Source organism: Lonchura striata, chromosome 5 (assembly GCF_050655825.1).
Source record: "Lonchura striata isolate lonStrDom1 chromosome 5, ASM5065582v1, whole genome shotgun sequence".
NCBI lineage: Eukaryota > Metazoa > Chordata > Aves > Passeriformes > Estrildidae > Lonchura > Lonchura striata.
The window spans coordinates 46,941,703-46,964,951 of record NC_140707.1 but is presented as its reverse complement, the minus strand read 5'-3'; the positions used below and the strand labels follow the sequence as shown (position 1 = coordinate 46,964,951).

General features: G+C 38.4%; 1 protein-coding gene across 12 annotated transcripts in view; it reads left to right on the top strand.

Annotated features, from left to right (window-relative positions):
- The first annotated feature begins 868 nt into the window (after positions 1-868).
- Positions 869-23,249, top strand: part of HECTD1 (HECT domain E3 ubiquitin protein ligase 1) — a 60,838-nt gene continuing 38,457 nt past the window's right edge. For 7 of the 12 annotated variants that reach the window (XM_021539332.3, XM_085580434.1, XM_085580435.1 and 4 more), the window contains exons 1-8: positions 884-1,019; positions 3,000-3,276; positions 18,362-18,596; positions 19,484-19,711; positions 21,692-21,973; positions 22,236-22,524; positions 22,846-22,922; positions 23,010-23,108. In XM_021539332.3, coding sequence (XP_021395007.2) covers positions 3,137-3,276; positions 18,362-18,596; positions 19,484-19,711; positions 21,692-21,973; positions 22,236-22,524; positions 22,846-22,922; positions 23,010-23,108 — 1,350 coding nt within the window. In that variant the 5' untranslated portion in view covers positions 884-1,019; positions 3,000-3,136. Of the gene's footprint in view, positions 1,020-1,318; positions 1,477-2,999; positions 3,277-18,361; positions 18,597-19,483; positions 19,712-21,691; positions 21,974-22,235; positions 22,525-22,845; positions 22,923-23,009; positions 23,109-23,249 lie in introns of those variants that run through there. The other 5 variants (XM_021539337.3, XM_085580436.1, XM_021539338.3 and 2 more) reach the window with 4 other exon arrangements.

The following is a 23,249-nucleotide window of genomic DNA, read 5'->3' as shown; positions in this document are numbered from 1 at the left end:
CTTGTGTTCTGAATAAAACCTGTGCCAATAAAAATAACACTTTCTAGGCATGCTATTACAACATTGACCAATAAAAATGTCGGCATTCGGCAAGTTTTAACTGAGCATGACTCCTATTGCCTTTTTGTTCAGTGTGTAGTTTTAGCTTTCTAATTGCAGGAAATGTCTATGATGTAGGTAGGAATGGCATTCAAATGTACAATAATCTTACTTACTGTACTTATATTAATAGGCTTAAATTCCTTTGCAAAATGCGTCACACTACAGAGAATGAAACTATTTTGAAAATCCCTCATTTTAAATTTTTAGCAGTTTACTTCCTTCATCTTTTAATCATGTGCAAAGTAGTTGTACAGCATTTTGCAGCTCGTATGGCAGTAGACCACTCTACTGCAAAAGGTGTTTCAAGCCACGCGGCGCAGTTGGAGCACTTCAAACTCACTGCTCGGTAAGAGCAAACGAAAACCCTCGGTCTCTTAAGACCCAGCACTGCGACGCTCAAATCCGCTCACCAGATCCCTTTCAATGGAGGTGCTGGAGGGGGATCAAAGTGTTTTTGAGAGTGGCCCCTGAAAAGTATAAGCCCTGCCGTAAAGGTAAAGAATATTACATTGAAGTAAATAACCAGAATGTGGCAAGAAATAAAATGCCCTGTAAACTATGAAAAAGCAAAGCAGAACCCAGGCGGCCAAGGGAAGGCCCGCCGAGGCGGGGAGGGCCGGTGGCGGGCAGGCCGCAGCGGGGCTCCGCAGCGGCGGCGCGGGGCGGAGCGCGCCCGCGGGAGCGGCCCCTTCTCCGCGGAGGCGCCCGCAGCGCCCCCAGCGGCCGCTCGGCGCCTCAGCTCCGCCCCGAGCGCGCCTCCTGCCGCGCCCGCCCACCCCGCAGCGGGCGGAGCGCCATGGATGCCGCTGGCCGCCGCCTGCCGCGGGGCCCGGGCTGCCGCCGCCGCGCCGCTGCTCCGCTCTCGGAGTGGCGCTGAGGAGGGCTCGGCTCCGGCGAGGAGGCTGCGGAGGGCGGAGGTGAGCGGCGCGGGGGGGGCGCGGGGCCTCTGCGGCCCGCGCTGGGAGACGGCGCCTTTCCCGAGCAGCCAGGCCGGGTCACCCTGCGCGGCCTGCGGCTCGCCGGGAACTCGAGCGTCGCTGCCCGGGCCTGTCGGGCCGGGAGGAAGCGGGCCGAGCTGCGGCCGGGGCGAGGCGGCGGGTGCCGGAAAGTGTGCGAGGGGCCGGGGACAGAGCGGGGCGGCGCTGCCGGGGAGCCCCTCAGGCCGCCGGGTGCCCCGTGCGGGGGCGGCGGAGGCGGTGCCTGCCCTGGCCCGGGCGGCGCCGTGCGGGGAAGGGGCCCGGAGCGGCCGCGGCCCCGGCCCGCCTGGAGCGTGCGAGCAGGCCCGGGCGGGCGGGACGGGCCCTGCTCCGGCCGCTCGCCTCGCCCCGTGCTCCGCGCGGTGCTCCTGCACCGCCCGTCTGGGCTACGAGAACAGTAGGTGCCTGTGGTGAACTTACCCCACTTTCGCTGTCTCTTAATTTTCTTGTTTCTCTCGCTATCACTCATTTCTCCGCTCCCGGAAATAACGATTTAGTCGTGGTAAGGAGAGGTAGAATACATATAATGTGATTCCACTTTTACTGTTTGAAAGTAGTTTTATGTAGGATTAGAGCAGGAAATGTAGTCTGTAAATATTTTGGAGAATCATAGGCAGTGTTTGAAACACAGAACATCAGTTTATTAATATTAAATTACTTTTTAGAGTAAGATAATGTCAAATTTATAACTGGTAAGCAGTAGTAGAGCGATCTGTAATATTCTGGCCCTAAATTGTATAAGATCCTATCTGTTGTACTTCTGTAATATTTTGAGTTTGAAGCTTTTGTGAAAGAGCTGATTCAGTGTGTGTTTCTTCATATAATACTAATTTCTGATTCCCTTTTGTAGACATGCCCTTGATAGAGTTATTTTTTAACTATTAACTCATTAGCAGCAAGTAAACAAGTAGGCAGACTTTGTCCAGATCAAGCTTCTTCCTCCCACATCACCTCCCCCCTGTTTGTGGGGACACTGTCCAGTGTCCAGCATTTCATATTTACCTATGAGTTTGGTAAACTAGTTCTTCTTCTCTAAGCTGTGTTTTGAAAGGGTATTATTTTTCTTGTATGTCTAATTTGGAGAGATTGGTTTGTAACCCATTAGGTTTTATATGAAAATAGTCACAATTGCTGTGTTTTTAGGCAAGGGAGGTGAATTTGACAGTTTGTTAAACACAAAGTTTAGGCAAGGGGACTTTTTTGGTCTTCAGCTTGCATGTACAACTATGGCATTGGGCCAACAAACAATGTTGTTTTCCTTATATGTGTGCGAATTATTTGAATTATTCACTGGATTTTTTTGAAAGCTATGAATTAAATATTTGTTTCCAAAAAGTCCCCAAACAACCCAACAAACTGCTAACTTTTGAAAATGGAAGTGGTTTTTATGTTGTCTTTTTTTTATGCTTTACATAAACAGCCTGTTATCCTTATGCTTGAATGCTGGTTTAAATGAAGTACTTGAACCTTTAAAAGGTTTCCAAAGATTCTGAAAGTCTGTTGTTATACATCTCAGTTTTTTATTTTATGGATTCCTATTTAAAATGTGAAATTCATTATCTTTCTATATTTGAATATTTTATTGAGGAGATAATTCATCTCTCATAAAACTGAACACTTTATAATAAAGTGTTATTAAAGGAGGGGGATGAGCAAGGCATCACTTTCTCTTAGTTTTAAGAATACACAAAAGGGTTAAGCACAATTTTTCTAGTTTTAATTTTGCGTTAACCTCAAAACAGAAGAAACTCTCTACTATTTACTCGCTTATAAAGCTTGAAAAAAACCCGCATTTGCTGATAAGATACGTGAAAATTTCCTTAATTTTCTTCCAAATATATGCTATACATTTTAGAGAGGAGCAAATACAGAGAGTTCAATAACAAGGTTGTGATGATGATTACTTTTTGTACTTGCCAGGTAAAAACTGCAAAAGCGTGAGGCTGACTGAAGAGAGAAATTAATTGTCCTGAAGTTAGTCTGGCTTCTACAATTAAAAGGATATTTTTGGTACTTTTTAACTGAAGTGGAAGCGGCTTTTTTTTTTATACAAAACCATGGCAGATGTGGATCCAGACACGTTGCTGGAATGGCTGCAGATGGGGCAGGGGGATGAAAGGGATATGCAGCTAATAGCACTGGAACAGCTCTGCATGCTGCTTCTGATGTCAGACAACGTGGATCGCTGTTTTGAAACGTAAGTAATTCTGGCTTTTGTTTATGGAATGTTATTTTCCCCTTTCTGCAGCTGAATGTAATATTTAACATTCCTAGAAGCTTTCAGCCTCAAAAATGTTTTTACAAACTGAACTTCAGTTTAGATCACTTAAATCAAGTGTTTCTGTTAATGTCACGTGACGTACCCTTGTCTGATTAAAAATATAATGTTGTTTGGTGATACATGGTGCCTGTTCTGACACAGAGCTGATTGCAACTCTTAGTATGTTTCTTTAAATTAAATGATGTGGATTTGTCTGTGTGTGGTGGGGGAGTTTTGGTTTTTCTTTTGTTCATTTGTTTCATTTTTTCTTTTGGAGTTGTTTGGTTTTTTTTTGTGTGTGTTTTGTTTTGGTAGAGAGAGACTTTTTTTGCACTAGGATTATAATGATCATACCTAGATATATTTAAGCATCCATACTCTCACAGTACTTTTATCAAGGGATATAGTAGCTTTTTTTGAGTTCGGTAAATCCAAGCAAAAATCACAAGCAGTAACCATTGTTCACACAAAAAATTTGCCCCTTCTTTGGAGCACATTGCTGTTCATACCACCCTTCTTTTCAACTGCATTTTTACATGTCATATAGCACAGTCTCTGCACTCAATCCTTTTTATATTTCTCACAGCACAAAATGCTGATATAATCACTTCTGTTACTTGAATGTTGCTGTACTTGTGCTACATTACTTCCTGTGAGAGCCCACCACTAGTCTGGAAGAGGTAGCAAAAGTGTAAGCAATCACAACTTTTACTTTTTTGTTGGTTTCTTCAGTTTTGATTTTCATGCTCTTACCTCTTTTCTTTCCCATGGTTTTGTTCATTGCTCTCACTTTCTTTTCATAATAAAATGTGGGAAGTGTTTTTCAGATGCATCCTGCTTTTTAGGAGTATGGATTTAGAAGCATTTGAGAAGGTAGATGTCTGTTACATTGTTTAGTTTTGTAGCTCTGAGGGAAACAGTTTTCGGACTTACCTCTTAGAAGCTGTTCTCATGACTGTATTTATTACAGAAATGTAAAATCCATGCACCTCTAAAATTTGCATTGTAGCAGTTGCAGAGCACTGAGCACAATTTTGTCCAGTGTTTTAGAAGTTGAAGCTGCCTGTTCTTTGCCTTGGTGAGCTTACAGATAAAATTTTGACTTGAAGAGTGAGATCCGTTCAACTTCCCTGTCTATCCTCATACTACTGATACTGGGGGAGCCTCAGAATTCACCATTGTATCAAAAACCTTGATAGTTAAGAAATAATTTTTCTGATTAATCTGGGTGAACTGCCTGCTTCAGGATATTCTCTTCTATATTGTAGAATGTGTAGAATTAGGCATAAGCATTTTTAAGGTTATCTTATGGGTATTTGAGAGTCAGGACTGGAATGTCAACTTCAAAAAATATAAATTGGCTGTGGGTTTTATGCATATTATTTAGAACAGACTTTTATTTCAATATAAATGAATTAAGTAGTCCAAATGCTTCTTTTTTTTTTTCCTTATACTGTATATAATGAATGCTCTTCTTTTACTGCACTGCTATGGTTTTAAAATCATTTATGTGTGAAAGAAGAAATATTTAAAATGTCATTTGGTATTTTAATTTTTCTTTTGAGTGTTGATATAGTTTAATTTTAGCGGTTTCTGAGTTTTCTGTTTCTTTTGATCTTGTAAGTTTTCCTTAAGAGTAAGAGAATAAAATGTAAATAGGGGAAGAAGTTACCAAAGTTCTCTGCCTGTTGAAGTGATTTTGCAATAATGTTGAAACTGCTACTTTTTATTGGCTCTGTACTATATTGAAGTGTGTGATCTGGTACCGTGGTGTCTAGTGAACTGACATGGTAGATCATTACCATCTCCCATTTATTATCCACCCTTTTTATTCCTCACAACCATACTCTTGTTCCTGCCACTGTCAGGGCTTACTGGACTCCTCTAATTCTCTGCAAGTGCAAGCTGCTCTTTGAACCTGCTGAAGAAGGTTGTTAGTTTTCTGCTGTTGCAGTGAGTTACAGCATATAGGGCAGTGTCTGATGAGCACTGGAGGTGGAACTGCATAACTGGAAATATGGGAGAAGCAGAGAAAGGTATACAGTCTTCAGTGGAGAACTTCTCAGTGATTGTCTCATGTGCCTGCATTTCAAGGTGGCTTTAAATGAGCTTTGTAAGAAACAGATGATATCTTGAAACGTATTTTTAAAATCTTTCCAAATGACAGTTCAAGTAGCCAAAATTGTCATGTGCTGAGAGAGTATAACTAAAATAATAATGGATAATATTTTACGGTTCTATGTGCTGAGAGGGTATAAATGAATTAATAATGGATAATATTTTATAGCTCCTTTTTAGCTTATTTTTTAAAGGAATTGCTTCTTGTTGAAATAGAAGGTGTACTGTGTGACAGAAGGGCTGTTAAACTCTTTTTTTCAGGAACAAATCTTGAAAATATTTTCAGTGCATACCTGATCTAGAATACGGATGTATTTTTCTGTTGGTAAGAAATACAGCCTCTAGATTTTACAATATTCTTTTCCTTTACTAAGTAAAGAACAGCATTTCCATGTTTTTGGATGCTGTGCACATGTTATTTAAAGATCTTGGAATTGTTAATTTCTATTAGTTATATGTTGACAAAACTCTAAAGAAAATTTTTCATCTGTGAAACTTGGCAACGTCGAGATGGACTTTTAAAACAGTTTCTTGGAGAATGAAATGGGATGCTTTTCACAGCTTCATTAGAGTAACTTTAAATATTAAATATTACTCCACTTTTATGTAAGAAATTATTTACTTTTGTGATGTAAGCTAAGAAAAAGCCCATCATTTTAGTGAAGTACATCTGGTGATTGAAAGCTGTGTATGGTGAGGACTGGCAAAACTGTGAAACAAGACCACATTAGAAGTATTGACATGAATGCTCTGCAGCATCTTGAAAACCACAACACCGTTTCTGTACTGCTTTCTTAGGGAATTAAGGGCAATACACAATCTTACTTGGCAAAGAAAGCAGAATGTTGAATAGAAAAAAATGTATTGAAATGTTGGATTCAGAATTTTGCACTTCATTTTGTAAGAGTTACTTGCATACGTGTTCTGAAGGAAATTAGATAGCTGATGATAAAAGTAATAATTTGCTTTTGTACAAGAGTAGTGGATATTGGAATTGGTGTTTCAGTTCAGCTCCAAACTGCAAGCAGGCACATGTGCAGGGTGATGCATTTCATAATGTTCTTGCAGAGTTCTAGCAGCATCACAGCAGATTTTGGGGTAGGCAGCTGATTAACAGGTAGTGCTGCCAAATAATTGATGTTTCTTTACTTCTTCCCAGATTTACATATTACATCCAATTAAATTATTTTGAAAGTTATTCATATGTTAACATTACAAAAGTCAGTGGCGTATTCATCTTCTGGTGATAATGAGTCACCGACACTGCTAGTCACTTGGCATGAAGAATGGCTAACATTTTACCAGCAACAAAAGCCACAAACTTGAACTACAGAAACTTAATGAATGAGGAGAAATGGTTCTGTTAAATAATTTAGTTGGAGTAAAACAGCAAAACTGTTGTGATTATAAGTGTTCGTCCCAAATTGTAGTTAAACTGTGCACTATTAAATCCACTTGAACCGGAGTTTGAAGAATGCATTTAATATAAACTTAATTGAAATTATGGGCTTTGTTTTGTCTTTTAAATTACCTGTAACAGTTTAAATGTATGTAGAGACTCTTAGTTGCAATCTTACATTATTAATGTAGCTCTTTTCTGCCTAGGTGTTTCAATTTATAATTTTTTCACCTCATGTAATTGTTTCACTTTTTTGTGAAATAAAACTAGAACTCTTCTGGTTTAGCTTTCTGTTGCTGTCTGTCAGAGTAAAAGTACTTAGCTTAGCAATTAATTACAATGAAAATTTGTAGATTAAAGCACTTGTATAACAAAGAAGACCTGCTTAAAACTTTTCTTTACACAGCAGATTAAATAGGCCTTATTAATGCTCAGAAGGAGAAAACATCTTCCTGTTTGGCTCTTCTGTAAGTTACCTCTGTATATTTGGTATTTTCAGATTTGGTAAGCAAGAAATTATCAGGAGTTATCAGCCCATTTGACAAATACAAACAAATTGTACAAAGGGTCATGTGTTAGGGTTCTAATGTGTAAAACAGAAATCTTTTAATTTTATTTTTTATATCAAATATGTTTAATTCACACGGAATCTTTTTCTTTTCAAAGTATCTTTTCACTAGGGAAGAAGTGTATATCTTTATATTGTATTTGCTAGCAAGTATAAGAAGAAATTCTAGTGAACCAAAGACTGTTGATGTGAGCTAGTGAGACTGTTAATGTGGAACAGTTTAGCTTTACCTGTACCTGCTTAAAACTACATTCTCCTGTCTTTACCAGTATTGCAAAACATCAGTAAATCATAATTAGATATACAGACAAAAAGAAAATTCCTATATTCCTATAGGGATAGAAACCCAAAGTGCTGTTTTTCAGGAATATATTTGCAATCTGGGCTGCCCTTACAAAGCATCTTTGTAATTCAGACAGTAAAGTGCACTTTAACAGATCTGACAATTATGGAAAAACTATCAGACTGAGACAGCAGCTCTGTTGGTATCAAGATGGTTTCATGTTTTGTGTCCTAAAGATTTGCTCATTTTTTTTATTTTAAGGAAAAAATAAAGTTAGATATTTGTTACTCTTTTGTGCTGGAGTGCAGCAGTGAGTAAATTCGAACAAGTATTGCTGTCAATAATAGACTACAGTTTTCAGAATTTTAAACCATGCAAAGGGTAAGTCCTTAGAGAATTACTGGTTTGCACTAATGCAGACATCTCTCCCAAGTGAAATTTTGTAACCTTTATAGTGGCAAGTCTCATGAGATTCCTACTAAGCTTTTTTTCTTTTAATGAAGGCAAGAGGGTATGGCAGCAGTGAAATACCAGCACTGGAGTAATTTACTCTGTGGCCTCCAATATAGTGGGATCTTCAGCATCCTAAAGAGTGGTTTTCTGATATGGAAGTAGGGGTGTGCTCTGTATTTTTCAGGGAGTAATCTTGTTACAACATAATGTTTAGAATTATTCCTGATTTTTAGGGCTGTTTTGTTGTTGTTGGTTTTGGTTTTCTCTCTTTTTAATTACAAGAATTTTAAAATACTAATGTCTTTCTGGTTGCTTTTTGTAAAATGGGAATTTTGGCCTTGTTGTCACTGGTGTTGTGGAGATTAATTAACCTTGTCTAGTTATTTTGAGCATCTTAATGGTTGCAAAGGTCAGAAGGGAAGATTAAGTCTAAATCGACATCCTCTCTTCTGTCATGGCCCTTATATTTTATATGGTAATTATTTGATTTAGCGTCTTGTTTCATACAAGCATAATGTGTAGCTAATGCTTCTGAGAGGGCATCTTAACTATTTTTACTCTCTCTTTTGCTATTAAATCTGCCTAAGTTATCTTTGTTGTTGAAATTTACTTGCTCTTTTCCATAAGAATTGGCCAGTCTGATGAATTCTCTAGACAGCAGTCAGTTCACCTTTTCCTATATAGATTAGAAGCAAGTAGCATTCTTAATGTAAACGTACCTGCACTCAAGGATTTCATCAGCTCTTGATCTTCCTCCCTTTTTCTAGTTCTTCAGTTCGCAAGTTCTTCAGAAATACTTTCCAGTGTTGCCTTCATCCATGCTGTTTATAGTAGTGGCTTTGACTTGCTGCTAACAGTTAAACGTGCCAAGTTGAGTTAGATGTTTCCAAAACTTTGTACAGGAAGTGTGGTTTTAGTTACCTGTCTTCAGAGTTGCTTTCAAGGATATGAATGCTTGTGGCTTAGATATGGCTTGGTGTATTACCTAGACTAAGGTCTGTAATTTGGCATTTGTGTTAAAACACATTTTGTTTAAATGAGCCTGTGCCTCTAGGTATTCCAAACAACTCATCACAATGTCACTATTTACTAGTCTGGCATTTATTTTTTTTTCTAGTGGTATCATCAAGTATTCTTTATTTTCTTCAGATATTTGTGTGTGATATTAAACTGAAATGATTCTGAGATTAAACTAAAATGATTCTTGCAACTACTGTGCATAAGATGGGTGCAGGATGTTAAGGCATCGGGTTAATGGCCTTTTGAAAGTGTCAGCTCCTAACAGATTGGATGAGAGAGACTAACAGAAGATGTTACAGGAATGTGACATTGCAGGGTTCCTTTCTTGCATGACTAGTGGTCAAGTGATTTTTAATATTGGCCTCTTAAGAAGAAGCATAGATGGCACAGATGGTAAGTAGATTGCTAATAGGGAAGTTTTCTTGTGTAAGTCAGTTCTTTTTTTGAGCACCTGGGAATCCAAAAGAAACTAGTAGTTATATGTGCATATTTAGGCACACATACAAAATCATACTTTTTGTTTAAATTGCTTATTTCCTTTTGAAATGTTGACCGATGTAGTACGTACTCAAAGCATTATCTGTTTGCACAATTGAGGTTGCTACTAGTAGAAATCATAGGCAGAAAGACCTGTAGTTTCACATTCTTTAATTTATTCAACTATTGTGGACTAAGAGTCTGTAAAATGCTTGTAATGAGATTGGAGAACAAACATGTGGAATTATTACCCTGAGGTATTGCATAGCTGTTATAAGATGCTGAAAAATGCAAAAGGCAGCCTAACACGTCCTCTGTAAATTCAGGAATAAAGCAAATGGTAATGATTTAGAAATACAGAAATTACCTGTTCTGTGGAGGCTGTTTCCTCATATGGATTTTTCTTATTTTTCATTTTACACAACTGATATTTATTGAATGTGTAGTCGAATACTAAATGTCCATTACTAAGTGTCTTCCATGTCTAATAATGAACTCTCAGAAGAGGGTTCAGCTCTGTCATTTATTTAGCTAAAAGAAAGTTTGAAAGTTTTTTTAAATAACAAATTCTATTTCTAAATTATTTCTTGTAATTACTAAAAAAGCGGAGTTTTTACTGGAATGAATACAGGATGGAATTGTTAATTCTCCAGTTTAGTTTTATTGGCCTGGGCTGTGATTGCAATTAAGAGTAGGGATTCAGAGTCATGAGTCATGCAAGTTTTAATGTTTTGTATTTCTGGAAATAGTTCCTAAATTGCCAGTTAATTTTTTGCCTTTTCCATGTACATTTAAAATATATGGTGTTACATACAGTTATAAATGAGTGGTGTTTTCTGGACTTCATTTGTGTTGTAATAGTGTTACATGAAACCAGTGCAAAATGTGTTTTGGTAATGAATCCAGAAGAATACATACAGGCAGTGCAGGTGTGTGGGTTCTCTTGTGGATGGTCTGGATTACTCTGCTGTTGGTTTTGGTTCATATGTGAAAACAGAACAGTGAAAGAACAATGGAGGGAAATTCTGAGATCTCTTCCCATAGAAAGAATTACAGAAAGGAAAAAGAATGATTAATCAAAAATTATTTGAAACTACTTTTGCTTTAAGAAAAATCAATTATACAGGATATCCTTTAAAGTTTCAAAGTTGTGTGACGTGTTGTTGTAAATGTTTATCTGGTATAATTTTTATTCAAAAACTGTTACTAATGAGAGTTAACTTCAGTATTTCAGTTTTTATTTAAAATTATTATATACTAAGTAGTGTAGGCACATAATTCCATATTTTCCCACTTCTAACTGGTCTCAGCAGATGGTATGCATTAAAGATCCAGCTATTGCTGGCAGGCAGCTGAGCTTGGTTTTCTGCCACAAGTCACATGTCTTGGACCAGGCAGCTTTGCTGAAGGCTTTGTCACATGCCAGGGGCTCCACATCAACTGAATCCAGTGGTTACTTTGGAATTGAGTAACACACCCTAATGCTAGCAGTAGTTGTTAACTGTTTTTGGAATGAACTGAACTGGTCTTTTTTCCTTCTTTAAGTTTTCTTTTTAAGCATGGCAGTAGTGTAGTCTTCACTATTATTGTTTTTGTTTTAGCTAAGGATTATAAGTGCATTAAAATATGAAATGCAATTACAGAAATGAGTTTACAGTGCCTATTTTTACTTCCTCGGTATCTTTTTACATTGGCAAGCTGCAAAATCAGCTGAGTCACTTCATTAGAGTTTAAGGGATTAGCCCTGGCAGGAGTTTACTGCTGTAGCTATTTAAGAATTTTGTATCTGTATGGATATTTCTGTTCCTAAAGAGGTGGGTGTGTGTGTAAATGTTCAGAAGTGTGTCAGCATATGGAGTTATGCTGATTATAATGCTGTAAATTCTGTAGTAACATAATTATACTCACAAATTTCTTAGCCTTTCCTGACATCAAGATGATTATGATATTTAGAAAATATTTTTAGATCAAGTATATTTTTTGTAGAATGCATATTAAAGAATTTGTGTGCTACACTCTTTGCAACCTAATAACTCATTTTAACACTGAAAGTATGACTATATTTATTTAAGTATGAATTATACAGAATCAGCACTTTTTAATGTGGTTTATTTCTCAATGTCAGTACAGGAAACAGAATGCTCTAGTACCCCAGTCTTAATAGATCATAATATAGATGGGAAATATTGATAAGGAATATTACCTATTTTGGACAAACTTATCTTTCAGCAAGATCTTGGAAACATGGTGGGTGAGCTGCAAGACTTAAAGTAATTAGCAAGAGCTCTAGTGTGGGTTGTAGAGTAACCTCATTAACGTGAAGTCCTCTTTCACTAAGGAGTAACACAGAGTGACCTCATTAATTCACTAAGTAGTCCCTAATCACTCTTCTAAAATACACATTTGAAGCACTTTAGGAAGTGCCCAATGCGGTATGAATACAGCTCCCTAGAAATAAAAATCTAAAAAGATTTTTCTTTCATTTTCGTGTTTATTAGAAGGACTTAAATAGAAACATGAACTTCAGAGGTACCTATTTGCCATTATTTTCTGATTTGAAGGAGTAAACATTATTAGAGAATAGCTTTTCCTGTATTAAAGAAAACTCACCATCATGTTACCAGTTTCACTGCAAATAGGTAACTGTGAATAGTGATTCTTCACCTACAACTTTAGGAATTTTTCTGTCATAGTTTCTTTTTTTCTGAGATTTTCTGAGATATATTGCTTTTAGTTAATATATGGTCTGGATAAAAGCAACATGTGTACCTGATTTTGATACTGGAATGGTTTAGAAATTATGCATTTTGCTTTTTTTTTCCCTTGATGGGTGTTGATGCTTGCAGTAATGGCAGGTTTATTGGTGTATTTTTCTCTTGGAAATCAAACGCATCATTTGTCAGTAGATGGAAGTGTACTAAAAACCGACCATTGGTTGCTCTCATGTCACATCAGTTCATTCAGTGTTGTAGCTTTGATCTCAATTTCCCTTATGTCCCAGGAAATTTTGACAGCCTTGTTTTTCTCATGTAGACTGCTTTCTAGAGATGCGTCCAGTGTTCAGCCTGTGTTTGTGTTACGGAAACTCCTGGAATGTTTTGTTGTACTACCTGTCAAGATATGTTTTAGTTCTGAACATAGCCTTAGTTGGAACAGAAATAAGATCTATGTTACTAGAGGGCCCTAATATTCCTCAGCCAATATTTGAAGCAGTTTTAGGTCCTTTTGTTCTGTTTTGGCCTGCCTAAGAAAGCCAGTAAGGATTTACCTTGGAATTATGGTGTAATAGCGATACATACATAACATCATTTGTCTGATTCACTCTTTGATTCCTGCTGATGGTGACTGTATTTGCTTACTTGGTGCTTCCTTAAAAAGAGGGACTGGTCCTGAGAAGGTACTGTGCTTGGCCTGTTTGCTAGAATTGCTTCTAAGTAAGCAGAGGTTTTCTCTTCTCTCTGCTGCCTTTGCTTATGCTTTAGTGCCTTTGCTTGGAATTGGATTGAGTGAAGACTTAAGGGCTACTCTGAAAACCAATTTTCACAGTTTTGAGGTATAAAGACCATCCACTGAATAAAAGCAACACTTTCCTTCTCTTTTTATTGGTCAAATGCCTGCACAGAGAAGTCCCCAGTGGAGCTGCCTCAACAGAAGGGAGAGGTGTACTTTGGGCATTTGCTATATGGCTCTGATGGTGTTGTACCTCATCTCTCATTGTGTGGGTTCCCACCTACCCCTGTTAGTTCTTTCTCTGGCACTGCTCACACAGGCACGTTCTTCTCCCTGAGACAATGTAGAGCTGATGCTTATGGTTTCAAGCACAGAAGACCCATGCCATTGCTTAGTGCAGATTTGAGGATTAAAGGGTGATCAGTATAAAGCTGACCTGTGTCCTTTTGTTTGTATGCAGTTATTGATAGAGAACATCATAAAGCATAAAGATTGAAGTCCTTCAGAATGACAGCTAGGCAATTTTAGGCTGTAATTGTTTAGCCACCCATTTGAGAAGATCATGGCTGGAACACCATATGTGTTCATATATCCTTCTTGCCTGCTATCACAGGCTGAAACATTGATCAAGACTGTGTGTGAATGGCACTAGGTACTCTTGTTTTCAGGAACTTTGCACACTGGTGAGGCCTGAGGGAACTTCAACAAGCCAAAAAAATCTGTTTTTATCTGTATGGTCTGTCTGTGTGTGTTTATGAGTGTAATCTGTAGATCTCCAGAGGAGACTCTACAACCTTTCTGTTTGTAATCGCCAAGTCACTCTCCTTGAAAAATCATTGCAGTCCCAAGTTACTAGAAAATTTTGAAAAGGAAATATTGAACCCATCTATAAAGGTGGAAAGGAAGACCCTGAAAACTACTGCCCAGTCAGCCTCACCTCTGTGCCTGGGAAAGTCATGGAACAGATCCTCCTAGAAGCTGTGCTAAGGCACATGGAGGATAGGGAGGTGGTTTGGGGCAGCCAGCATGGCTCCACCCAGGGCAAGCCCTGCCTGGCCAACCCTATGGCCTTTTGTGATGGGGTGACTCTGTCAGTGGACATGGGAAGGGCTACAGATGTCATTTATCTGGACTTCTGTAAAGCCTTTGACAGGCTTCTTCCTACCGTCATTCTTTCTAAATTGGAGAGAGAAGGATTTGCTGGGTGGACTGCTAGATAGATTAGAATTTGGTTGAATAGTCACATCCAGAGGGTGGTCAATAGCTCAGAGTTCTGATGGACATCAATGACAAGTGGTGTCCCTCAACAATCTGTTTTGGAACCAGTGTTATTTAATATCTCTGATAATGACAGAGAGATTGAGTGCACCATCAGCAGGTTTGCAGATGACACCGAGCTAAGTGGTGTGATTGGCACACCTGAAGGGTTGGATACCCTTCAGGGGAATTAACAAGATTGAGAAGTGTGCACATGGGATTCTCATGAGTTTTAACAGCTGGTGCTGCACTTGGGTTGGGGCAATCTCCCAGTATTGGCACAGCCTGGGGATGAACAGATGGAGAGCAGCCCTGCCCAGAAAGACTTGGGGGCGCTGTGGCTGAGAGGCTGGACATGACCCAGCGAGCCAAATGTGTCCTGGGCTGAATCCAAAGCAGCGTGGGCAGCAGGGCCAGGGAGGGGATTCTGCCCCTCTGCTCTGCTCTGCTGAGAGCCCACCTGCAGGGCTGCATCAGCTCTGGGGGGCCAGCACAGGAAGGACATGGAGTGAGTTCAGAGGAGGGCCATTGAAGATTAGAGAGATGGAGTACCTCTCCTATGAGGAAAGGCTGAGAAAATTGAGATTGTTCTGCCTGGAGAAGAGAAGGCTTTGAGTTGACCTAATTATGGTCTTCTAGTAGCTGAAGGGTACCTACAAGAAAGCTGGAGAGGGACTTCTTACAAGAGCATGTGGTGACAGGACAAGGTTACTGTAGTGGGTTGACCCTGGCTGGATGCCAGGCACCCAGCAAAGCCACTTTGTTGTTCCCCTCTGGAATTGGACAAAAGATAGAGAATATGATGAAGGGTTCATGGGTGGGAGAGAGATCACTCATTAGATAGTCATAGGAAAACCAAAGTTGAATTGGGGATATTAACTGAATTTATTACTAACAAAATCAAAGTAGAATAATGAGAAGTAAAATAAATCTTAAAAACATCTTCTCCCCTACCCTTTCTTCCTTCCCAATCTCTACTTCCTCCCCCATCAGTAGTGATGGGAGATGAGGAATGGGGTTACAGGCAGTTCATCATTCATTGTTCCGGCTGCTGCTCAGGAAGAGGAGTCGTTCCCCTGCTCCAATGTGGGGTTCCTCCAGGAACTTCTCCAGCATGGGTCCATCCCATGGGCAACAGTTCTCCACAAACTGCTGCAATGTGGGTCACTCTTCCGTGGGGTGCAGTCCTTTAGTCACAGCTAGCTCCAGCATGGGTTTCCTCTGGGTTGGCAGCCTTCTCTTGGGCATCCATCTGCTCCAGTTTGGGTCTCCTCCATGGGCTGCAGGGGAATCTGATTCAGCACTTCCTGCTCCTTCTCCACCTTGGTATCTGCAGATGTGTTCTTCTCAGGTATTCTCACCCTGCTCTTCTCTGGCTACAGTTACATCTGTGCAATGACCTTTTTTTGTCTTAAATATGTTATCACAGAGGTGTTGCCACCCTTCCTGATTGACTCAAGCCTTGGTGAGCAGCAGGTCCATACTGGAGCCACCTGACATTGGCTCTGCAGGACATGGGAGCTTCTGGCAGCTTCTCACAGAAGTCACCCTTATCGCTCCCTCTGCTGCCAAAACCTGGTCAAACAAACACAATAGAGTTGCCCAGAGAAGCTGTGGATGCCCCATCCTTGGAAGTATTCAAGGCAAGGTTGGGTAGAGCTCTGAGCAATCTGGTCTAGTGAGAGTTGTCCCTGCCCATGATGTCCCTTTCAACCCATGCCATTCTATAATTCTGTGATGAAGCCTGTTTTTCTTATGGGGAGACTGGAAATCACTCCTCCAAGTCAGAAAACAAAGGTACTGACAGGGAGTGGAGATTGTTCTGTACCTGCTAATTGAAAAAGTGGTCTCTGATGAGTGTAGCTAGAGGTTCTGGCAAAAAGGTCATTTTAAAACACCCTGAACCCTTACATTTGGGCTAGAGAGCTGTCCTGTTTTAAGGACAGCATTGCTAATACAGTGCACTGGCATTTGTGTGCTGACAAAGAATTCAGCATAAGTAATATGCTTTTAGTAACTTAGTAATTTACTGTTTCTACTGGGTAATTGTCTGTGGTGGATAGGTGATGGAATTTTAATTCATTAATTTCATTAAAAAATACAGCTGAGTTTCTTTTGTGTTGTGCTTCTTTGTAAGCTGTTACATCACTGAAAAAAATGTAGGGTTTAGATTTGCTAAGTATGGCTTTTAACTTTCTGCAGCTCTGTGGCCATCTAAGAAAAATGGTGTACTACTCTTGCTAGTATTAAAATAGACAGTGGAATTCACTACCTTCCACTTGGTGATATGTGTGTGGGTTTGGTTTGTTTGGGACTTTTTAAGATTGGATTTTTTTCTTGCAATATAGTTTGAAGAACCTTGTTCATAGCACTGTTTTAGTGATCTGCCTGGTATTGCATAAAATTCAGTATAAAAGATCCAACACCAAAACCTTGAATACCTTTTCCATTTAAAATTTTATGTACTGAAATGCTTCTTGCATCATCATGGTGGTCATCTAATAATGAGTACAAATTTCATACCTTCCCCCCCCCCCCCCCCCCCCCGACAGTGGATAATTTCTAAAATACAAAGTAACTGTATAAACCCTTCTTAAAGATGTAGAGTTAAATAACAGATTTCTTAAGAACAACAGACACTATAGGCTGGATTAGGCCAATATAAGTTTTACATGTGTGGTTGAGCTTTATTCAGCCTTTATTCAACTTCACTTATTAATTTGTCATTAAATATTGTTTGGTAATATATGTATTTGTCAGGCAGCATTACTTGTTACTTCACACAGCATGGTAAGATCTTGAAGGAAACTATTAGCATTTTGCTGTCCCAGGGTTTGGTGTCTTTGTGTGAGTCATTGCATACCAGATGGGATACTGAATGACCTCTTGAGTCTTAAGAATGATTCATCAACAAGTACATCACCTGTCTTCCAGACTAAAAAACATGTTGTTACTCTTTCTTTTTTGGATTTAGAAAAATATCTTTTTCAAAACCAAAACCCTATTAGAAGGAAAAGTTGCAGAAGGAATATTTGCTTCCTGTAGATTTAGTCTGGTCTCTTACATCTAGGGTTGAGGTATCCAGCTATTTTGGCTACTGTTACAGCATATATCCCCTTCATTTAATTCCCCACAATCACTTTGGAAGTGTTTTACCACTGTGGTGAACCATCATAATGCTAAGTTCTGCGAAATATGCTGCTGGAAGATAAATTGACTTAAAATATGTCCATGTCTTAGAACTTTTGATCTAAATCAGTCTTATCCACAGTTGTTCTAGTAAAGAAAAGTATTATTTCAGTTTATATTCTGTAATGTCAGAGGAATAGGAGGACCATTGCAGCTTGCTTTTTTTATATTGAAGTTTTGGGGGTAGTCTTCACCATTCTTGCATATGAAAATGAAGCTAACAATAAAGAGGAGAGTCAGAGCCTACTGAGACTTGGATATGGAGAGAAAATGCAATAGACGCAAGCTACATTATTTAAATATGTTCTCAGTGTGATTAAGGGGAAATAATGAGGCAGGGGGTAGGGGAGGAGACTGAAATAAGATAGAAAGACAAGGGAAATAACATAGGGAAGAAGGACCACTCAAAATCAAATTGTGTTTAGTCTTTGTATATAAAATTTCATGATTAAGTAGCTATTAATCATCTTGAACCTGAAGCACTTTTAAGAAAACATGCATTCTGTTTGGCGATGTGAGGTTAATTCATAGGAGAAAATCCCAACAAGATAGATTTTTCCCCTGTATGACTGAAAAATTTCAAGAGTATATTTTTCTGTTGGCTTCTTAATGCAAAGTATTTTCAGATCACCTCTTTGAACTTTCATGCATGTATGAGATGTAGTGTTCTAAATGAATGTTCTGAACCAACTATAAACTAGTTGAGCAAATGATGTGTACATGGAAAGACAATGTGGAAGTGTATTATATTGCTTCATGTACAGAAGTGTGCACAATATAGTAATAGATTGTGTTTTTTTTCCTGCAGATGCCCTCCTCGAACTTTTTTGCCAGCGCTGTGCAAAATTTTTCTTGATGAAAGTGCTCCAGACAATGTACTGGAAGTAACAGCTCGTGCCATAACTTATTACCTGGATGTATCAGCTGAATGCACCCGTAGGATTGTGGGAGTGGATGGAGCTATCAAAGCACTTTGTAATCGTTTAGTAGTTGTTGAACTTAACAACAGAACGAGCAGAGATTTAGCTGAGCAATGTGTGAAGGTAAGTATACTTAAGAACCTCTTGTTTTTAAGAAGGAGTTGGATAATTTGCTATTTCCAAAGAGCCTTCTCATATTCCAGTCCTTTTTCTTTATTAAAATATGATTCAAAAATATAGACTATGACAAAAGTGTACATGCTGACACTGCTGCTTATCCTTACTGTCAGTCTGGTATTCTTCACAGCTCAATTTTCTTAAAAAAATGTATGGAAAAGGAAGCAAAAAATATTAGAAGAAATTTCTTGATGTATGACTAGAATGCTAATGGAATGCCAAGGGCTACTTTTATGCTACAAAAGAAGTGAGGAATTGCTCCAGATACTGATAGATTATCTGGTGTAAAAAAATTGTCTACTACCTCTTCAATAGCACTAGGTATAGGTCCCCTGCACCCTTGTGAAGTTTTTAGAGAAATTTAGAGGACCCTTACAGTCTCTTATTTAAAGCATAACTCATGGCCATGTGGTAGCATATAGTTGGAGTTCTTGATTACCATGGCATCAGAATTTATGCATGTGGTTCCTATATACTATTTCTGGTCGACTCAGAAGTGCATCACTGGGGTAATGGTGCTCTTACAAGTTTCAAAATTCTCAGTTGTGTGTTTCTCCCAGGATGAGAGTTTATTCATGAACACCTGTTATGACTATGCCTTTGGAGGATGCTCTTGTATTGGCTCTCATATTTTTGAAGAAAGCTTTAACTACTAATAGAGTACTGGAGGTTTTGGCTCCTTCTGGGTGTTGAGGAAGAAAGTTTTTGTTTTTTTTCCCTATTGTTTCGTTTTCTTAACCAGTTCTGTAGATGGATATAAGTATCTGACTGTGGATATAAATAACTGACTTTTTGTGTGTACTTTATTCAAATTAAATTTTTTTTTGGCATAGGTGTTAGAATTAATCTGTACCCGTGAGTCAGGAGCTGTGTTTGAAGCTGGAGGGTTGAACTGTGTTCTGACATTCATTCGTGACAGTGGACACCTTGTTCATAAAGATACTTTGCATTCAGCTATGGCTGTAGTATCCAGACTCTGTGGCAAAATGGAGCCTCAGGATTCTTCATTAGAGATTTGTGTGGAATCACTGTCTAGTTTATTAAAACATGAAGACCATCAGGTAATGTAATAGTTGGCTCAATGTGCTGTGAATTTAACTTTCAGTATGTATAATAAGGGAATGACTGAGTAACTTTTTACAGCCTCCCTAACTGTATGTTTACATAGAAGTTGTTATATTTGGATATTATGATAGTTTCCTTTATAATTGTAATGATAAGAGAATAAACACACTAGTTAGTGTTTGACTCCAAGTGCTGGTGTTTGAATGTAGTCTTATTTAACCTCTGAAAACTGTATTGAAAAATATCCTGTAACTTTTTTCAGTGCATTTTGAAGCAGTTTCTGAAATAATTATTGTTCTATGACTGTACCTCAATCACTGTAAAATTGAGCATAAGTAGAGCATAACAAAAATGAATTTGGTTTTTGTTTCTTTTACCAAACTAAGAGAAGCAATAAAACCATCTATTGTCAATGCTAAAGTATTACACTGGAAGCCAGCTTAAGTGATACTAGTAGAAATGCTACTCCACTTCTCTTTTGCAGTTTTACTAACCTGAAATGAAGCAGTCCTTGTAAAATCTAAAAAATGAATCCCAGAGGAATTATCTTTTTACTAGTAGAATCCTTTTGTGTATGTCATACTATTGCTCTGGAATAACCATTTAGCCAAATTATTGCTGTAGCCTGGCCAGGCTTTCTGTGTCCCCATTTCACTCTGTCTTCTGTCCTTATTCCTTTCTCTGCATGCACAGATCCAGCCTTCAGTCTGTTTTATTAAGCACAGAATATTTGGGAAACTAAATCTCTCTGCCTGTGAGATGATTTTTTAAAATATATTTTTAGATCTTAAAAATTTTCACGGGGCTGTCATACACTAGCCATTTCAGAACAAGCTATCATGTTTTTAGCCATTAAATAATTTTATTAGTATACTAATCATCTGATGCAAGGAAGTGTTGAAATTCAGACCATTAAGTCTGAATTTTAACAGTTCTCCAATTTATGAGGTGTTGGAAAAAAGCAGTTGCTGGCGCTGTTGTAGATGTGAATGTGAGTTCAAATTAACTTAATTGTTCAGCAGTTAAGCTTAAAAATAAGCATGCTTAAGATGGGACCCAGATCATAGAAAATGTATCTGTACTGATATCCTTAAGAAATGTGTTACACATGAAACAAGTCTCAGTATTACAGTGGATGTTGGATGTGTATTATGGATTTGTCTAGTAATGTCCCTTTTCAAGTTTGTTGCTCCCTATCTTGTCCTTTTACACTGCTGGATTTGGTCACTTTTTGTATGGGCTGCCACTTAGTAACACCACTTGATGGATGAGTTCAGGCCAGATGAATGTGGCCCCAAGAGCAGCTTATCTATAATTTTTGGGTTTTTAGCTTTTGTGTTACACTTGCAGTTTGGGAGAAGAAATGTAAATACTTTCTAAGTACTCATTCACTTTGTAAATACATTCCAAGTACTTTTTTGCTGATGCCGCTAATGCAGTGTTTGTAACATCCTGATCTGAAAGATGTGACACTTCTAGTGTATAGATAGAGAGGTGTTAAAGGCAAAACTTTTTTATTTTCAGTATCAACATGAAAAGATGTTGGATCCTTTCCTGGGCAGTTAGCCAGCACTATTTTTTGCTGGGTTGTTAAGAGGATCACCAGCAAGCCTTCTTTCCACAGTGTCACTGGGGTTTTTTGTGTGCAGTTGGTTGGATTTTTTTTCTCCCTTTAGTGACAAACCTAAATTTGGAAGTTTGTATTTTATTATCACAAAAATTCTTGCATGTCCCTATGTCAAGTGCTCAGTGGATAATCTGTGTTATCCAAGAGCAAAATTTCCTTTTCCCAGTTTGTCCTATTTTTAGGTTTGGTCCTATTGAAAACTTTATTGTATTTAAGAGAAATACATGGACCTTTAAATATAACTTGAATGATCAAGCTTCATGCAAAAATCCAGTTCTTGTATGTGTCCTGTATTCTTGTGAATATCCCCATAGCACCTTAATTGATTTTTCTTGCACATCTTCCTTAGGTTTCAGATGGAGCTTTGAGATGCTTTGCTTCATTAGCTGACAGATTCACACGGCGTGGAGTTGACCCAGCCCCATTAGCTAAACATGGATTAACTGAGGAGTTGTTATCTCGCATGGCAGCTGCTGGTGGGACAGCCTCAGGACCATCTTCAGCTTGCAAACCTGGAAGGAGTAGCACTGGAGCACCATCTACAGCTGCAGACTCTAAATTAAGTAATCAGGTGTCAACTATTGTAAGCCTGTTGTCAACCCTGTGTAGAGGCTCTCCAGTAGTAACACATGTAAGAAATCCTTTTATGCCATAGCTTTTTGTTTTCATGGAGATTTTCTCTTTATATACTTCAATATATGCAAGATTTATGTTGCTATTTTATAGATAGATATACATATTTATAGATATTGTTTTTTTAATATATATATATATACACACATATGTACACATAAGTTGCTTTTAAAGAGGGGGAAAAAGGAAACATTTCATATGGAAATGAAACCCAGTTCTGATAGTATTTTCTAAAGCCCTGTATATTTTTTATTGTTCAGACTTTTAATTATTTCCAGGATCTCCTAAGATCTGAGCTTCCAGATTCTATAGAAAGCGCGTTGCAGGGTGACGAGAGATGTGTACTGGATACCATGCGGTTAGTAGATCTTCTTTTGGTGCTGCTGTTCGAAGGCAGAAAAGCCCTGCCAAAATCTAGTGCTGGATCTACAGGCAGAATCCCAGGATTGCGAAGACTAGATAGTTCTGGGGAACGTTCTCATCGGCAACTGATCGATTGCATCCGCAGTAAGGATACTGATGCATTGATAGATGCAATTGATACAGGAGGTAAGCAAAAATACTCTGAAAAAGAAAATGAGATGCTTGCTTTATCGTCTATTTTCATAATCTGAGTTTTCATAACAAGTGCTGAGGTAGTTAATTGAAAATCGTTATGTACAAGTTGATTTACTTTGTTAAATACTCAGCAGGTCTTGTTAGTAATCATACCTATACCACCTTTTTTTTATTGCAATTAAGAGCATAAATGCTTCTCCAGAATTACTGAGGATACTTAATTTTTTAAGACCTTTTTATTTAAAGAATACTGTTGAACTTTAGTTTATGGTTGTGGGAACTTTAACTGTTTCATTTCATTTTATCTTTCAGCTTTTGAAGTAAATTTTATGGATGATGTAGGACAAACTCTTTTAAACTGGGCCTCAGCTTTTGGAACTCAGGAAATGGTAAATTAGATTTATAGACCCTTAAGAAGTTGCATTATTTATGTGAAGGAAGATAAAAAAAAAGTTTTCCTTTTTCTTATCTAACAGGTAGAATTCCTCTGTGAAAGGGGTGCTGATGTTAACAGAGGTCAGAGGTCATCCTCATTACATTATGCAGCATGTTTTGGAAGACCTCAGGTAGCAAAGGTATGATTTTAAGCTGACCCTTAAAAAGCATTACCTGCTGACTTTTCATCTTGTTCTATTCAAAATATCTTCAATGCGATATGCTGGACACATGCTCTTAAATATTTATGTGTTCTTTACAGTATTTATCGAAACACAGAT